Source organism: Bison bison, unplaced genomic scaffold (genome assembly GCF_000754665.1).
Source record: "Bison bison bison isolate TAMUID 2011002044 unplaced genomic scaffold, Bison_UMD1.0 scf7180017864309, whole genome shotgun sequence".
NCBI lineage: Eukaryota > Metazoa > Chordata > Mammalia > Artiodactyla > Bovidae > Bison > Bison bison.
The window spans coordinates 7,135,755-7,155,812 of NW_011494881.1; the positions used below are offsets into that span (position 1 = coordinate 7,135,755).

The window sequence follows — 20,058 nt, forward strand, 5'->3', positions numbered from 1 at the left end:
GATGGTTGGATGGCATCACCGACTCAATGGACATGGGTTTGGGTAGACTCCGGCAGTTGGTGATGGACAGGGAGGCCTGGCGTGCTGCAGTTCATGGGGTCTCAAAGAGTCAGACACGACTGAGTGACTGAACTGAACTGAGTAAGGAAACTGAATCAGTTATCAACAGTCTTCTGACAAAAGAAAAGCTCTGTTATTAACACAAATAAATGGAAAACATGTGCCATGTTCATGGATTGGAAGACTATTAGTTTCACTGGAGAATTCTATCAAACATTAAAAAAAAAAAAACTAATACCAATCCTTCTCAAACTTTTCAAAAAGACAGGAAAGAACACTTATCTCATTCTATGAGGCCAGAATCATCCTCATACCAAAGCCAGAAAAAGACACTACAAGAAAACTACAGGCCAACATCACTTTTGAACACTGATGCAAAAATTTTCAACAAAATACTAATAAACAGGGACTTCCCTGATGGTACACTGGTTACGACTCTGCCCCTCTAATGCAGGAGTCCCAGATTCAACCCCTGGTCAGGGAACTAGATCCCACATGCCACAACTAAAGAGCCCATGTGCTGCAACTCAGATCTAGCAAAGCCAAATAAATAAATATTTTTTTAAAACTGCTAGCAAACAGAATCCAGCAGCATATGATTATACACCATGATTACATGGTTACACACCATGACCAAGTGGAACTTACTCCTGTAATGCAAGGATATTTCAACATATGAATACTGATCAATATAACACACCACATTAATGGAATAAAGGGGAAAAAACATACATATGATCATCTCAACTGATGCAAAAAAGAGCAACTGACAAAATTCAGTAGTCTTTCATAATGGAAAAAAAACCACTCAACAAACTAGGAATAGAAGTTTATCAATACTTTAACATAATAAAAGATATATTTGAAAAACCCACTCAATGGTAAAAGACTGAAAGCTTCTCCTTTGAGAATGAGAACAAGGATGCCCACTTTTGCCACTGTATTCAACTTAGTACTTGAAGTTGTAGCCAGAGCAAATAGGCAAGAACAAGCTTAAAGGTACCCAAACTGGAAAGGAAGAAGTAAACTGATCTCTATCTGCAGATAACAGTTTTTTGTTTTTGCCACACCACACAGTTGGTGGGATTTTAGTTCCCCAACCAGGGATTGAACCTGCGCCCTTATCTGTGAAAGCTCAGAGTCCTAGCCCCTGGACCACCAGGACACTCCCCACAGATAACATTATCTTATACTAGAAAATCCTAAGAATCCTCCCGCAAAAACACTTGTTAGAACTAGTAAATTAATTCAGCCAAGTTGCAGGATGTAAAGACAACACACAAAAATAAGTTGCATTTCTATGTACCAATAATGAGCAATATAAAAAATTACAAAAACAAATCTAAGCATAAAGTACTTAGGAATTAACTTAACCAAGGAGGTGAAAGACATACAGTGAAAACTACAAAAAGCTACTGAAAGACAACATAAATAAATGAAAAACACATGCCATGTTCATGGATTGGAAGACAACATTATTAAAATGTCAGTACTACCCAAAGTGACCTGCAGTTTCAATGCAAAAGACAGAAATAGAAATAGAAAACTCCATCATAGAATTCATACAGAATCTCAAGCAACCCAGAATAGTCAAAGCAATCCTATAAAAGAACAAAACTGGAAAACTCATATTTCCTGATTTCAAAACTTAATACAAAGCTATAATAATAAAGTAGTGTGTAAAAAAACAATTTATAGACCAGCATAAAAACAGACTTAGAGACCAATGCAATAGAGAGCCAGAAATAAACCCTTGTATATATTGTCAAATGATTTCTGACAAGCATGGCAAGACCATTCAATGGGAAAATGACGATCTTTTCAACAAACGGTGCCAGGAAAACCAAATATTTACATGCAAAGAATGAAGCTGAACCCTTACCAAATACCACATGTAAAAATTAACTCTAAATAAATCAAGGACCTAAATATAAGATCTAAAACAGTAAAACTTTTAAAAGAAACCATAGGACAAAAGCTTCATAACACTGGATTGGGCAATGATTTCTTGTATACCACCCTAAAGGCACAGGCAACAGAAGAAAAAAAAAAAACTGGACTTCGTAAAAATTTAAAAATTTGGATACAAAATACAGTTATCAGTGGAGTAAAAAGGCAACCCACAGAACAGGAGAAAATATTTGCAAATCATGTATCTCATAAGGCATTATATATAGAGAATCTCTAAAACTCAACAACAAAAAAATGAGTAACCCAATTAAATAATAGGCAAAGGACTTGAACAGATACTTCTTCAAAGACATACAGATGGCTGCTAATAAGTACATGAAAAGATGCTCAACATCAGTCATTAGGGAAATGCAAAACTGCAGTGAGATACCACCTCACATGCACTAGGTTGGCTACTATCAAAAAAAAAAAGAAATAGGGAACGAAATAGCCACCCAAGACCAGGAAGCCCAGAGAGTCCCATACAAGACAAACCCAAGGAGAAACACAACAAGACACATGTTAATCAAACTAACAACAATTAAACACAAAGAACAAATATTAAAAGCAGAATGGGAAAAGCAACAGTAACATACCAGGGGATCCCCATAAGGCTACCAGCTGATCTTTAAACAAACTATTGGTAAAGAATCCACCTGCAATGCAAGAGATCCTGGTTCAATTCCTGGGTCAGGAAGATCCCCTGGAGAAGGGATAGGCTACCCACTCCAGTATTCCTGGCTTTCCCTTGTGATTCAGCTGGTAAAAAATCTGCATTCACTGCAGGAGACCTGGGTTCAATCTCTGGATTGGGACAATTCCTTGGACAAAGGAAAGTTTACCTACTCCAGTATTCTGGCCTGAAGAATTCCATGGACTGTATAGTCCATGGGGTCACAAAGAGCTGGACATGACTGAGTGACTTTCACTTTCATACAGGCCAGAACAGAATAGCAGGATATACTTAAAGTGATAAAAAGCAAAAACCTACAACTGAGATTAGTCTATCCATCCAGTAAGAATCTCATTCAAAGGAGAAATCAAAAGCTTTACAGATAAGCAAAAGCTAAGAGAATTCAGCACCACCAAACCAGCCCTTCAACAAATGCTAAAGGAACTTCTCTAGACAAGAAACACAGAAAAGGCCTATAAAAACAAATCCAAAACAATAAGTAAATGGTAACAGGATCATACTCATCAATAGTCACCCTGAATGTAAATGAGCTAAATGCTCCACCCAAAAGACACAGATTGGCTGAATGTATACCAAAACAAGACCCCTATATACACTGTCTACTAGAGATCCACCTCAAACCTAGGGACATGAACAAACTGAAAGTGAGGGACTGGAAAAAGATATTCCATGCAAACAGAGACCAAAAGAAAGAGGTAATAGCAATGCTCATATCAGACAAAATAGACTTTAAAATAAAGAACGTTAGAAGGGACAAAGAAGGACACTACATAATGATCAGGGGATTAATTCAAGAAGACATAATGATTATAAACACATATGCACTCAACACAGGAGCACCTCAATACATAAGGCAAATGCTAACAAATAGTAACACAATAATAGTGGGGGATTTTAATATCCCACTCACACCAATGAAAAGATCATCCAGACAAAAAATTAATAAGTAAACACAGGTTTTAAATGATACATTGTACCCATTGGACCTAAATGATATCTACAGCGCATTTCATCCAAAAACAATAGATTTCACTATTTTCCCAAGTGCATGTGGAACATTCTCCAGGACAGACCACATTCTGGGCCTCAAATCAAGCCTTGGTAAATTTATTTAAAATTGAAATCATTTCAAGCATCTTTTCTAATCATAACACTGTAAGATTAGATATCAACTATCAGTTCAGTTCAGTTAAGTCGCTCAGCCGTGTCCAACTCTTTGCGACCCCATGAATCGCAGCATGCCAGGCCTCCCTGTCCATCACCAACTCCCAGAGTTCACTCAGACTCATGTCCATCGAGTCTGTGATGCCATCCAGATATCAACTATAGGAAACGCTACAAAACACAAACACATGGTTGCTAAACAATACGCTTCTGAATAACCATGAGATAACTAAAGAAATCAAAAAGGAAATCAAAATATGCCTAAAAACAAATGACAATGAAACCATGACAACTCAAAATCTATGGGATGCCGTAAAAGCAGCGTGAAGAGGGAAGTTTACAGCAATATAAGTCTACCTCAAGAAACAAGAGACATCAAACACACAACCTAAACTTACACCTAAAGCAACTAGAAAAAGAACAACAACAAAAAACCAACCCAAAGTTAGTAAAGGAAAGAAATCATAAAGATCAGAGAAGAAATAAGTGCAAAAGAAATGAAAGACTATAGCAAAGCTGGTCCTTTAAGCAGATAAAATTGACAAACCGTTAACCAGACTCATCAAGAAAAAAAGGGATTAAAAATCAAAACTCATATCAATAAAATCAGAAATGAAAAAGGAGAAGTTACAACAGACAACACAGAAATACAAAGGATCCTAAGAGACTACTATGAGCAACTATATGCCAATAAATGGACAACGTGGAAGTAATGGACAAATTCTTAGAGAAGTAGAACCTTCCAAACCTGAACCAGGAAGAAATAAAACACGGACAGATCAATCACAAGCATGGAACTCAAAACTGAAATAAAAAATCTCCAACAAACAAAAGCCCAAGGCCAGATGGCTTCATAGGTGAATTCTACCAAAAGTTTAGAGAAGAGCTAACACTTATCCTGCTCAAACTCTTCCAGAAAAATGCAGAGGAAGGAAAATCTCCCAAATTCATTCTGTAAGGCCACCATCACCCTGACACCAAAACCAGACAAAGATGTCACAAGAAAAGAAAATTACAGGCCAAAATCACTGATGAACATGGATGCAGAAGTCCTCAACAAAATTCTAGTGAACAGAATACAATAATACTCTTAAAAGATCATACATCATGAATAAGTTAGCTTTATCCCAGGGATGCAAATATTCTTCAATATGCAAATAAATGTGATATACCATATTAACAAATTGAAAGACAAAAATCATATGATCATTTCAATAGATGCAGAGAAAGACTGACAAAATTCAACACCAGAAGAAAGATAACTCAACATAATAAAGCCCATATACAACAAACCCACAGCAAATATCCCCAATGGTGAAAAACTGAAAGCATTTCTTCTAAAATCAGGAACAAGACAAGGATACCCACTTTCACTACTATTATTCAACATAGTTTTGGAAGTCCTAGCCACAGCAATCAGAGAAGAAAAATAAAAGGAATCCAGATTGGAAAAGAAGAAGTAAAACTCCCACTGTTTACAGATGACATGATTCTCTACATAGAAAACCCTAAAGATGCCATCAGAAAACTATTCGAGCTAATCAATGAATATAGTAAAGTCACAGGATATAAAATTAATATGTAGAAATCCCTGGAATTCCAATATATTAATAATGAAAAATTAGAAAGAGAAATCAAGGAAACAATCCCACTCACCATTGCAATAAAAAGAATAAAATACTTAGGAATAAATTTACCTAAAGAGACAAAAGATCTGTATGCATAAAACTATAAGACACTGATGAAAGAAATCAAAGATGACAAAAAAGATGGAGAGATATACAATGTTCTTAGATTGAAAGAATCGATATAGTGTAAGTGACTATATGACCCAAAGCAATCTATAGATTCAATGCAATCCCTATCAAACTACCAATGGTATTTTTCACAGAACTAGAACAAATAATTTCACAATTTGTGTGGAAACACAAGCGACCCTGAACAGCCAAAGTAAACTTGAGAAAGAAGAATGGAACTGCAGGAATCAACCTTCCTGACTTTATATATACTACAAAGCTACAGTCATCAAGACAGTATGGTACTGGCACAAAAACAGAAATACAGACCAATGGAACAAGATATAAAGCCTGGAGATAAATCCATGCCCCAGTGGGCCTTATCTTTGACAAAGGAGGCAAAAATATACAATGGAGACAAAAATATACAATGGAGAAAACAGTCTCTTCAACAAGTGGTTCTGGGAAAACTGGTCAACTACGTTACTAATAAAATGAAATTAGAACACTTCCTAACTCCATACACAAAAATAAACTCAAAATAGATCAAAGACCTAAATGTAAGACCAGAAACTATAAAAATCTTAGAGGAAAACATAGGCAGAGCACACTCTAACATAAATCACAGCAAGATCCTCTATGACCCACCTCCTAGAGGAAATGAAATAAAAACAAAAATAAACAATTGGGACCTAATTAAACTTAAAAGCTTTTGCACAGCAAATGAAACTATAAACTATTCACATATAAAGGTGAAAAGACAACCAACCCTCAGAATGGGAAAAAATAACAGCAAACTTAATGACTGACAAAGATTTAATCTCCAAAATATACAAGTAGCTCATGCAGCTCAATACCAGAAAAACAAACCACCCAATCAAAAAGTAGGCAGAAGACCTAAACAGACATTTCTCCAAAGAAGACATAAAGATGACTAATAAATACATGAAACATGCTCAACACTGCTCATCATTAGAGGAATGCAAATTAAAATTATAATGAGGTATCACCTCTCACTGGTCAGAATGGCCATCAAAACATCTACAAACAATAAATGCTGTTTGATGTGGAGAAAATGGAACCCTCTTATACTCCTGGTGGGAATACAAATTGATATAACCACTTGGAGAACAGTACGGAGATTCCTTTAAAAACTAGGAAAACACTAACATATGACCCAGCAATCCCATTACTGGGCATTTACACTACTACTACGACGACAACGACGACGTCACTTCAGTCGTGTCCGACTCTGTGCGACCCCATAGACGGCAGCCCACCAGGCTTCCCCGTCCCTGGGATTCTCCAGGCAAGAACACTGGAGTGGGTTGCCATTTCCTCCTCCAGTGCATGAAAGCGAAAAGTGAAAGTGAAGTCGCTCAGTCGTGTCCGACTGTAGCGACCCCATGGACTGCAGCCTACCAGGCTCCTCCGTCCACGGGATTTTCCAGGCAAGAATACTGGAGTGGGGCGCCATTGCCTTCTCCGAAGGAAACCATAACTAAAAAGGACACATGTACCCCCGTGTCACTGCAGCACCGTTTACAATAGCTAGGACGTGGGCGTGACACTGAAAGATGACATGGATATACACAGAAAGATAGGACACTGAAAGATGAACTCCCCAGGTTGGTAGGTGCCCAATATGCTATTGGAGATCAGTGAGAAATAGCCCCAGAGAGAACGAAGACACAGAGCCAAAGCAAAACAACACCCAGTTGTGGATGGGACTGGTGATGGAAGTTAAGTCTGATGCTGTAAAGAACAATACTGCATGGGAACCTGGAATATTAGGTGCATGAATCAAGGCAAATTGGAAGTGGTCAAACAGGAGATGGCAAGAGTCAACGCTGGCATTTTAGGAATCAGTGAACTAAAATGGACTGGAATGGGTGAATTTAACTCAGATGACCATTATATCTACTACTGTGGGCAAGAATCCCTTAGAAGAAATGGAGTAGCCATCATAGTCAAAAAAGAGTCCAAAATGCAGTACTTGGGTGCAACTTCAAAAACAACAGAATGATCCCCGTTTGTTTCCAAGGCAAACTATTCAATATCACAATAATCCAAGTCTATTCCCCGAAAAGTAATGCTGAAGAAGCTGAACGGTTCTATGAAGACCTACAAGAACTTCTAGTTCAATTGAGTTCAGTTGCTCAGTTGTGTCCGACTCTTTGCAACCCCATGAACTGCAGCATGCAAGGCCTCCCTGTCCATCACCAACTCCCGGAGTTCACCCAGACTCACGTCCATCGAGTCAGTGATGCCATCCAGCCATCTCATCCTCTGTCGTCCCCTTCTCCTCCTGCCCACAATCCCTCCCAGCATCAGAGTCTTTTCCAATGAGTCAACTCTTCGCATGAGGTGGCCAAAGTACTGGAGTTTCAGCTTTAACATCATTCCTTCCAAAGAAATCCCAGGGTTGATCTCCTTCAGGATGGACTGGTTGGATCTCCTTGCAGTCCAAAGGACTCTCAAGAGTCTTCTCCAACACCACAGTTCAAAAGCATCAATTCTTCGGTGCTCAGCCTTCTTCACAGTCCATACATGACCTCACATCCATACATGACCACAGGACCATAGCCTTGACTAGATGAACCTTTGTTGGCAAAGTAATGTATCTGCTTTTGAACATGCTATCTAGGTTAGTCATAACTTTCCTTCCAAGGAGTAAGTGTCTTTTAATTTCTAGAACTAACACCAAAAAAAAAGATGTCCTTTGCATCATAGGGGACTGGAATGCAAAAGTAGGAAGTCAAGAGATACCAGGAGTAACAAGGCAAATTTGGCCTTGGGAATCCAAAGAGAAGCAGGGCAAAGGCTAATAGAGTTCTGCCAAGAGAACACACTGGTCATAGCAAACACCCTCTTCCAACAACACAAGAGACGACTCTACACATGGACATCACCAGATGGTCAATACTGACATCAGACTGATTATATTCTTTGCAGCCAAAGGTGGAGAAACTCTATACAGTCAGAAAAACAAGACAAGGAGCTGAGTGTGGCTCAGACCATGAACCCCTTATTGCCAAGTTCAGACTTAAATTGAAGAAAATAGGGAAAACCACTAGGCCATTCAGGTAAGACCTAAATCAAATCCCTTAAAATTATACAGTGGAAGTGACAAATAGATTCAAGGGATTAGATCTAATAGACAGAGTGCCTTAAGAACTATGGATGGAGGTTTGTGACATTGTACAGGAGGCACTGATCAAGACCATCCCCAAGAAAAAGAAATACAAAAAGGCAAAATGGTTGTCTGAGGAGGTCTTACAAATAGCTGAGAAAAGAAGAGAAGTGAAAGGCAAAGGAGAAAAAGGAAAGATATACCCATCTGAATGCAAAGTTCCAAGGAACAGCAAGGAGAGATAAGAAAGCCTTCCTCAGTGATCAATGCAAAGAAATAGAGAAAAACAATAGAATGGAAAAGACTCTAAGAAAATTAGAGATACCAAGGGAACATTTCATGCAAAGATGGGCTCGACAGAAATGGTATGGACCTAACAGAAACAGAAGATATTAAGAAGAGGTGGCAAGAATACACAGAAGAAGTATACAAAAAAGATCTTAATGACCCAGATAACCACGATGGTGTGATCACCCACCTAGAGCCAGACATCCTGGAATGCGAAGTCAAGTGGGCCTTAGGAAGCATCATTATGATCAAAGCTAGTGGAGGTGACGGAATCACAGTTGAGTTATTTCAAATCCTTAAAGATGATGCTGTAAAAGTGCTGCCCTCAATATGCCAGCAAATTTGGAAAACTCAGCAGTGGCCACAGGACTGGAAAAGGTCAGTTTTCATCCCAATCCCAAAGAAAGGCAATGTCAAAGAATGCTCAAACTACTGCACAATTGCACTCATCTCACATGCTAGCAAAGTAATGCTCAAAATTCTCCAAGCCAGGCTTCAACAGTACGTGAACCGTGAACTTCCAGATGTTCAAGCTGGTTTTAGAAAAGGCAAAGGAACGTTGCCAACATCTGTTGGATCATCAAAAAGGCAAGAAAGATCCAGAAAAACATCTACTTTATTGACTATGCCAAAACCTTTGACTGTGTGGATCACAACATACTGTGGAAATATGAGAATACCAGACCACCTGACATGCCTCCTGAGAAATCTTATGCAGGTCAAGAAACAACAGTTAAAACCGGACATCAAACAACGGACTGGTTCCAAGTCAGGCAAGGAGTATGTCAAAGCTGTTTCTTGTCCACCCTGCTTATTTAACTTACATGCAGAGTATATCATGCGAAATGCTGGGCTGGATGAAGCACCAGCTGGAATCAAGATTTCCGGGAGAAATATCAATAACCTCAGATATGCAGATGACACCACCCTTATGACAGAAAGTGAAGAAGAACTAAACAGCCTCTTGAAACTGAAAAAGGAGAGTGAAAATGTTGGCTTAAAACTCAACATTCAAAAAACTAAGATCATGGCATCTGGTTCCATCACTTAATGGCAAATAGATGGGGAAACAATCCAAACAGTGAGAGACTATTTTGGGGGGCTCCAAAATCACTGCAGATGGTGACTGCAGCCATGAAATTAAAAGACGCTTGCTCCCTGGAAGAAAAGCTATGACCAACTTAGACAACATATTAAAAAGCAGAGACATTACTTTGCCGACAAAGGTCCATCTAGTCTAAACTATGATTTTTCCAGTAGTCATGTATGGATGTAAGAGTTGGACTATAAAGAAAGCTGAGTGCTGAAGAATTGATGCTTTTGTACTGTGGTATTGGAGAAGACTCTGGTTGAGTCCCTTGGATTGCAAGATCAAACCAGTCAATCCTAAAGGAAATCAATCCTGAATATTCATTGGAAGGACTGATGCTGAAGCTGAAACTCCAATACTTTGGCCACCTGATGCAAAGAGCTGACTCACTGGAAAAGACCCTGATGCTGGGTAAGACTGAAGGCGGGAGGAGAAGGGGACATCAAAGGATGAGATGGTTGGATGGCATCACTGACTCAGTGGACATAAGTTTGAGCAAGCTCCGGGATTTGGGGATGGACAGGGAAGCTTGGTGTGCTGCAATCCATAGCGTTGCAAAGAGTCAGACATGACCGAGCAACTAAACTGAACTGGACGTGGAAGCAACCCATATGTCCATAGACAGATGAATGGATAAGGAAACTGGTACCTATACACAATGGAATATTCCTCAGCTATAAAAAGGAATGCATTTGAGTCAGTTCTAATGAGATGAATAAACACAGAGCCTATTATACAGAATGAAGTAAATAAGAAAGACAAATATTGTATATTAACAAGTTAGTACCAATGATCCTATGTGCAGGGCATCTGAGGAGACACAGACATAAAGAACAGACTTTTGGACACAGTACGGGAAGGAGAGGATGGGATGATTTGAGAGAATAGCCTTGAAACATATACATTTCCATATGTAAAACAGATAGCCAGTGGGAGTCTGATATTTGACGCAGGGAACCCAAAGCCAGTGCTCTGTGAAAACCTAGATGCATGGGGTGGAAGGTAGGAGGGAGAGGCTATCAAAAGGGAGGGCACATGTGTACCCATGGCCAATTCATACTGATATATGGCAAAAACCATCACAGTATTGTAAAGTAATTGTGCTTAGTTGCTCAGCCGTGTTCGACTCTTTGAGACCCCATGGACTGTAGCCCGTCAGACCCCTCTGTTCATGGGGATTCTCCAGGCAAGAATATTGGAGTGGGTTGCCATTTCCTTCTCCAATTGTAAAGTAATTATCCTCCAATTAAACATAAATAAATACATACATAATTATGTGGCAAATAAGGTACAATATTAATATGAATCCTAGGTGGCAGGTTCATGAATGCTATTCTCTATACTTTTCTGTTTATATGAAATTTGTGTAAACAAATAAATAATTTAAAAAAAGAAAATAACCAGTGTAGGCAATGGTCTAGAGAAACTGGAACCCTTGTGCACTGTTGGTGGGAATGTAAAATGGTGTCTTCTCAAAAATTAAAAATAGAATTACCATCTGATCCAGCAATTCCACTTCTGGGTATATACTCAAGAATGAAAGGCAGTGTCTTGAAGAGCTATTTGCACACCCTTGTTCACAGCAGCATTATTCACAACAGCTGACATGTGGAAGCAGCCCAAGTGTCCATGGACAGATGAATGCATAACAAAATATGGATACATACAATGGAATATTATTGAGCCTTAGAAATGAAGGAAGTTTCAACATATACAACAACATGGATGACCCTTGAAGGACATCATCCTAAGTGAAATAAGCCAGTCACAAAAAGGCAAACACTATATGATTCTACTTACATGACGGACTCAGAGTAGTCAAAATCAGAGACAAAAAGTAGAATGACAGTTGCTTGGGGCTGGGAAAGTGGGGGTTGGGGAGTTATTGTTTAATGACTGCAGAGCTTTGGTTTCAAAAGATGAAAAAAGCTATGCAGATGGATGGCAATAATGGTTGCATAAAAATGCAAACGCACCTAATGCCATAAACTACACATTTAAAATTGGTTAACATGGTAAATTTTGTTTTTATGTTCTTTTCACAATAAAAAATGTAAATGGATTACCATGAAATCAGCTGTAACTTAAAAAAAGAGGGTTTGGGGGCTTCCCTGGTGGTCCAGTGGTTGACAGGCCACCTTGCAATGCACGGACACCAGTTTAATCCCTGGTCCAGGAGGATCCCACATGCCATGAGGGATACTATAATAAACGTGTGTGCCAAATACTGAGCCCACACTCTAGAGCCTGAAAGCCGCAACTACTGATTCCATTCTCCATAACTACTCAAGCCTGAGTGCTCTAGAGCCTGTTCTCTGCAACAAGAGAAGCCACTGCAATGAGAAGCTAGCATACCGCAACTGGAGTAGCTCCCACTCTCTGCAACTACAGAAATCCCACATGAAGCAACAAACACCCAGCACAGCCAAAAATAAATAAAAGTACTTTAAAAAGTGTTTTGCGAAAAAGAAGTCAGAAAGCAGGATGTTTCATACTATAGAATACTAAAAATCAGCACACACTCCACATATCTTGGTTTTAAAATAGTGAACATACAAACTTTATCAATTCCCTTATAACTTTACATACAAACATTGGTATTATAAAGAAAGACATTTGGAAAAATAGTTTCTCTTTCATGTTAAAATTGCTTAAGTTAGTCCCTAAAATCACAGGCTTTCACAGTAACAAGCTAGCAGCTTATCCACAACTATTAAGAACTAGAGAAAAGGTTGTTTTGACCCAAAGGATATGAAACAAATTAGTGTTAAAATTTTTTAAATAACTGAAGTCTTCTTATATCAATATTGTCCTAATGGACTGAACAGAGAAGCCAGGAGATGGGTTTTTTCATAGGCTACAAGAATCCTTACCTGGAAGATCACCCTTTGAGATGGTATCTGTATCCAAATTGTAGGTGTCCTGTAGACGCAACAGAGCTTTGGCTGCCCCAACCTGATCTTCATCATTAGGGAAGTACTGTCTCTGAATGGTTAGGTTAGAGATAAAACCTTAAAATAGAGGAGCGAAAAAAGATTTAGACACAAGTTTGAAATGTACAATGTAGGGAATATAGTTGATAACTATGTAATATATTTGTACCGTGATGACATTTCATACCTGGACTTCTCATGGTGATCGTTTTGAAATACACAGAAATATAGGATCAATATGTTGTATAACAGGAACTAACATAGTATTGTAGGTCAGTTATATTTCAAAAACAAACTCATGATCTCAAAAAGAGATCAGGTTTGTGGTTATCAGAGGCAGGTGGTAGGGGTATAAGGGATTTGGAGGAAGGCAGGCAAAAGGCACAAGGATTCAGGTATAAGATAAATAAGTACGGAGGATGCAATGTACAACACGATAAATATAATTAACACCTACATAAAAAAGAGTACATCCTAAGAGTTCTCATTACAAGGAAAAACATTTTTTCTATTTTTTAAATTTTGTAACCACATGGGATGATGAATGTTCACTAACTATGATAATCATTCCCCAATGTGTGTAAGTAAAATCACTGTACCGTACACTTTTAACTTCTACAGTACCATATGTCAATTATATCTCAATATAATTGGAAGAAAAAAGACTCTAGACCCTCACAGACTTTTAATTTCTAACACAAGTCTTATAAAGATTTTTTTAATCTATATTATTATAATTTTCCACTATATCATGTGTAACAAGAAAAAATTAAATACACTGAATGAGACTTGATACACCTCTAATTTGTTATATCTTCCCAAACCATTTTTAATGTTGCTTATGTAATCTGAGGTCACTGCATAAATTATATCTATCTGAATAGGTTTTAGTTACACAGTACAGCCTCTGCTAAGCTTGAAGCTTGAAAAGCAAACAGATTTAAATACTTGAAAACCAAATTCACTGGCAACAAATCATATTTTCAGATAAAATGTATGCTTTTAAAGTTCTATTTTCTTCTTCCATGTGCCACATATCACATAGGTGTGTAAATATATAAAGTTTGGTGGAATTCTTTAAGGAGAAGGAAGAAATAATTACTTATTTCAGAGTATTGGGTAAGCGCATTTATTAAAATATATTTAGATCTATTTAATTATCAAATATAGTGTTCATCAATCAAGGTTTGCTCTACATAAATCCTAATATTAATTTTTAAATGTTTTACATAAAATATAGCAAAAATCAAATTCAGAAATTACTGGTAACTATGTAACTCCTAGGGTTTCCCTGATGGCTCAGCAGGTTAAGAATTTGCCTTCAGAGGAGGAGACACAGGAGATTTGATCCCTGATCAGCAAGATCCCCTGAAGGAGGAAAATGGCAACTCCTCCAGTATTTTTGCCTAAAAAACATCCCATGGACCTACATGATGATCTTTTATTTAGTTTGTTTCACTTTTTCTATTTTATATTCAGTGCTCCCATTTCACTTAGTTTATGTTTTCCAATTTCCCCATCTCTTTTTTTTTTTGATGTTCTCAAGGCTTTATCAAGCATAGTAGTCAAGTTTTTGTATACATATATATGTATAATATATATATTTTAGAAAACTTATGAAATTTTGCCTAATTAAAAAATGTATGACATTTTGATTACACTTTTTTTTACTTACTATGAATAAAATGCTAAATTTTTAATTAAAAAATACAGACATACAACAAGCAACAAAGGTTTACTGTACAAAACAAGGAACTATAGTCAATATCTTGTAAAAATCTATAATGGAAAATAATTTCAAAAATAACACATGCATATATATAAATGAATCACCTTGCTGTGTACCTGAAACACTTCAATATATATATATATATTAAGGGAATATATATATACTTCAATAAAATATATATATTAAGGGAAAAAATCCCATGAACAGAGGAGCCTGGCAGGCTACAGTCCAAAGGGTTGTAAAGAGTTGGACACAACTGGGCTACTAAGCACAAGCACATACATATAACTCCGAAGGAAAATGGATGCTAAATACTCCCTTAATAAATCAATACAACAGAAACAAAAAGTGATTTAAAATTTGAATAATATATGTGTCATCATTTGCAGATCAAAGTTAGGTATGAGACTTCCCTCCACGCTCATTTACTTATAATCAACTATGTACATACTCTGATCATCAAAAGGCCAGGTATTTTTATGTTAATTGAAATGTATAAATAAACAACTAGCTGAAGAGGTCTAAGTTCATATTAAGCATATTCTTTATAGTTTTAAGTCACAAAATCCACACAATTTTTACAAGCAAGATTTACAGAGAACTGTAATGTTTTTTATGCCTCAAAAAAAAAATCTCCTAGAAGTTGCTTAAAATCCTCTCCAATAAGAGAAAATGCTTATCTACTATGGCATTATGGGGTACTACCACAGATTAAAATACCAAAGTCTTGAGGCTTATCTTATTTTAAAAACACTTAGGTCATACAGGTTGTTACTTGAGGTTTTTTTTTAATAATAAATAAACATGTGTATATGTATATATGTATACAAACGCAGATATATATGAATATATATGACCTTAAAAATATTCTCATGGTGTTATATAAGAGAGCAAATGATCATAGGTATTTCCTTCTCATGTCAAAATATTTATAAGTGCTTGCCTTAATTTTTCTTAGCACGGTTTTCCTGTCCTATGCATAATAGCTTAGTTTACTGCTCACAAACACTTGAAAGCACCCTTGGAGTACTTCACCTACAAAGCTGGCTCAGTTCTTTTCTTTTTTTGCCATCTTCAATCATTCAACAAATAAATACTATGTACTAAGCATAATAATACCTTTACTTCCTTAAACTTCAGACTTAGTTTTCTGTATATGTTACTTAAATATCTCAAACATCTCATTACTCCAACTATAATTTTACTATTTCATTGAGAAGGACATTCATTATTACTGTTTGGAGTCTCACTTTTTAAATTTATAGTTTATGTTAAACAAAACAATCCTAAGCTTCAAAGTACTAGGAAAAACACAGCTAATGTTTTCCCTTATCAGTACCACTCCCAGTATGTTAATAATTGATTAGAAGATAAAGAACTAGCCATAAATTTTTAAAATCTGAAGGTAATCCTAAAATGCAAATGATTATCCTCAGAAATGAAGCTATATGCCAATAATTGATTCACTTTAGTGTATTTCAAAGTAAAAAGGACCAGTGTTAAGTAAATGAAGAGTAGAAATTACTTTTTTAAGAATAAAATTTTATTTTTCTTTGTTTTCAGTGTTTACTCATTTTTTTTTAAATCAAGAATTCAGGATCTAGGCTAAACTAACTCTAGTCAAATCAAACACATTTCAGCAATAATTGAGTTATAAGACTGAACACTTGATGTTCTGTGAACTGAATTTATCACTTCTTTTGGCATTTCTACAGGTAGTACCCAAAATGCTTTTTTTTTTTTTGGCTCGTTAGTTTTACCATCTGACTTACCATCTGACATATCCTTAAGGACCAGATTCTCCAACTCACTCCACTCAGTGTTCAGACGTTTCATTAATTTGAATGCATTTACAGGGTGTCCAACAAATCCTTCTGGATCTTTTGTCGCTGTGCTGGTTAACCGATCTAATTTCTCTGCCCATCTAAAATGTAAGACACAAATGGAATATACATAAAGTAAATACACACTTAATGAGGAAGAACATAATTTAGTAAAGCACTCAAAAAAGATTAGAGGTTTTTGAGTTAAAACTATACCTAAAAATATTTTAAGCAAAATTATAAAGATTTTTAAAAAAGCAAGATTCTCTTACAGATAAAATCTAATTTGGAAAAATTAAAATATAAGACTTTTTTAGTTTTATGTTTCTCCCAAATGGTTACAGTAAATGTAACATATCTTAGTAAAAGTTGATTGGACCCCTCTAGTAAGAATCTCGGAGAAGGCAATGGCACCCCACTCCAGTACTCTTGCCTGGAAATTCCCACGGGCGGAAGAGCCTGGTAGGCTGCAGTCCATGGGGTCACTAAGAGTCGGACACAAATGAGCAACTTCACTTTCACTTTTCACTTTCATACACTGGAGAAGGAAATGGCAACCCACTCCAGTGTTCTTGCCTGGAGAATCCCAGGGATGGGGGAGTCTGGTGGGCTGCCATCTATGGGGTCGCAGAGTCGGACATGACTGAAGCAATTTAGCAGCAGTAGCAGCAGCAGTAAGAATCTAAAAATTTATTTCCCTACAAGTCCAAATAGTTGATTATTACAAAGTACACATCATCCCAATCCAAATTCAGTTACATATTCATTTAAATCACACTTACAGAAAAATTTTGTACTCAGTACTTAGAAACTATATTTTAAAACAGAAAAACTGGGGCTTCCCTGATAGTCCAGTGGTTGAGAATCTGCCTGCCAACTCAGGGGATACAGGTTCCATCCCTACACCAGGAAGATCCTACATGTAGTGGTAACTAGGCCCATGAACAACTGCTGAAGCCCATGCACCTAGAGCCCAGGTACGCAACAAGAGAAGCCACCGCAAAAAGAAGCCCGGGCACTGCAACTAGAGACAGCCTGAGCAGAGCAATGCAGACCCTGCACACCCAAGCAGAAAGAAAGAAAGAAACCTTAAAAATAAATACATAAATAAATAACCTGACTACTTAGCTACTCATTAAACAAACGCTAGGAACTCTCAGGTCAGGATTAACTATGAACCTGAGTCAATTAAAGATAAATTAGCATTTGAAGAAAAACCTATCAATTAAATAATACTATACTTACCACTGTAATCTCTAGAATGCAACCATAAAACTAAAGGCTAAATAGCAGTGGAAAATTGCTTAATTAGGGAGGATAGAAGATATTAGCAACTATTAAAAAAAAGAAAACAACTGTCAATTACCTGTATCCATTTACATTCTTATCTCAATCCATAGTCTTCCACATGAAGTCTTTAATTGGGCCTAACTTTTGTTTTCTGTGGTCCTATTTTAGCCCTTATCCGGCCTTTTAAGACTGACAGAGGGCTTTCATTTTCACTTAAAGAATGTTTTACCCAGGAAGAAAACATCCAGGTGGAGTCAGTCATAATAAGTAAAACACTTGACTTACTTTTTTATTTGTTCTAATTTGTCCTCTTCTGCCTTTATATAGTCTTTCAGGGAAGTCACCAGATCTTTTTCAGTATGAATCAAATCAGTCATCTGACCTAGAAAGAAGAAAAGAGAAGACAGTTATCAAATACCCATACATACCCACCCATACGTCAAAACAAGTTTTCTAAATAATTTAAGAATGATTGCGAATGCTTCATTTAATGAAAGGACTTAACTGGCATGAACCAGGTATCTTGGAGAGAGCATCATTTTTTTTCTTTTAAAACCAAATAAATAAAAATTAAGCCCCAAACTTTTCTAGGCATGTGGTCCAATTCTAATTTTCAAGCTACTTAATTCTGCAAGCTTGGATATCGACAAATTATTCATCTAAGAATTTATTTTTAAATTTCAAAACATTACTTTCCAAGGATCAACATTTCTTCTTCCCTACCTCCCCCCTCATCTTTTTTGGATTTTGAGACTACTGAGGATTAAATTTTTATTCAATTTGACAAAGATCACACTAACAAAAAGTTAAAACTTTTAAAGTTTAACTTTTAAACTTAAAAACTTCACAACTGAAATTCAAATATCCATATTCAGTTATTCCTAATGGGATGAGAGAAAAAAGTTGCACAATTGTGTCTCTTTGCAACCACATGGACTGTAACCCACCAGGCTTCTCTGTCCATGGGATTCTCCAGGCAAGAACACTGGAGTGGGTAGCCATTCCCTTCTCCAGGGGATCTTGCTGACTCAGGGATCAAACCCAGGTCTGCATTTCAGGCAGATTCTTTACTGTCTGAGCCACTGCTGCTGCTGTTGCTAAGTCGCTTCAGTTGTGTCCGACTCCTAGCGACCCCATGGACTGCAGCCTACTAGGCTCCTCCATCCATGGGATTTTCCAGGCAAGGGTGTGGGTTGCCGTTGCCTTCTCTGGTCTGAGCCACTAGGCAAGCCTCAATAGGATGAGAAAACTCATCATTTTACATTCCAAAATTAAGTGTCATAAATATACTTGCTTGTGTTTTATTTAGCTCCACAATCACATAAGGGTAAAACTGGTCAACAGGATGTAGGAAAACACCTCTTTTAAAACATATAAAGTATTCATATAGGAAAATAAAGACTAAGTATATATATTAAGTGATTTGCCAGGTAGACTCTATCAGAGAATTTTCTTTTGTATGCTTTACTAAGTTTTGGCAATCAGAAAAAATTAAATATTTAAATATGAAGGAAAAAAGAAAGATTTTTAGAGGGGTAGGGACTGAAGTAATGTTTCAGTCCCTGAGAATATAATGTATTTGTTTTTACCGATTTAAAAATATGAAAAAAAGGAAATTTTTAAATACAAAAACAAACACAACAAAATAATTAAGACTTACCAATAGAAGTAAAAAAGCCTGGATGGGCCAAAGACTGGGGAAGTAGAATCCCTACAACTAAAATATACCAGATCATCTTCAAAGGTTTAATTTTACAGGCTCACACACCTACAAGAGAAATATGGCCATTATTTAAAACAAAGGAAGGATAGGAAAAGTTCCTAACCTATTTTTCCTACGAATAAAATGTAAGTCAGACTTTAAGATTGCCCATAGAACACTGTTAATTCTAGTAAACTGATTTAATAACTTAGTAAGAGCTACTATCTTATTTTTCATAGAACAGTACTCACTTGATATTTCATGTTAAAAGAAAAATATACATGTTTGCTATCACCATGATAATGTATGCTTAAAAATGCTGTTTGTTTTCTCTTTAGTTACTACTACAGTTAGATCAACTGGATGGTAGTATACTTTTTCATTAAGTTTACTCTGCAATCTAGACCTAAGTCATGAATTTCCCATTAAAATATACCACTTTATTAGAGTAACTTAATTTAAATAC

At 36.7% G+C, this 20,058-nt stretch overlaps 1 protein-coding gene across 4 annotated transcripts in view; it reads right to left on the reverse strand.

The window, feature by feature from the left end:
* The window catches only part of P4HA1 (prolyl 4-hydroxylase, alpha polypeptide I), an 82,598-nt gene that overhangs the window by 54,503 nt on the left and 8,037 nt on the right, over positions 1-20,058 (reverse strand). For all 4 annotated transcript variants that reach the window (XM_010852269.1, XM_010852268.1, XM_010852271.1 and 1 more), the window contains exons 2-5: positions 19,551-19,658; positions 18,176-18,272; positions 16,550-16,701; positions 12,989-13,126 (exon numbers count right to left, since the gene is read on the reverse strand). In XM_010852269.1, coding sequence (XP_010850571.1) covers positions 12,989-13,126; positions 16,550-16,701; positions 18,176-18,272; positions 19,551-19,626 — 463 coding nt within the window. In that variant the 5' untranslated portion in view covers positions 19,627-19,658. The remainder of the gene's footprint in view (positions 1-12,988; positions 13,127-16,549; positions 16,702-18,175; positions 18,273-19,550; positions 19,659-20,058) is intronic.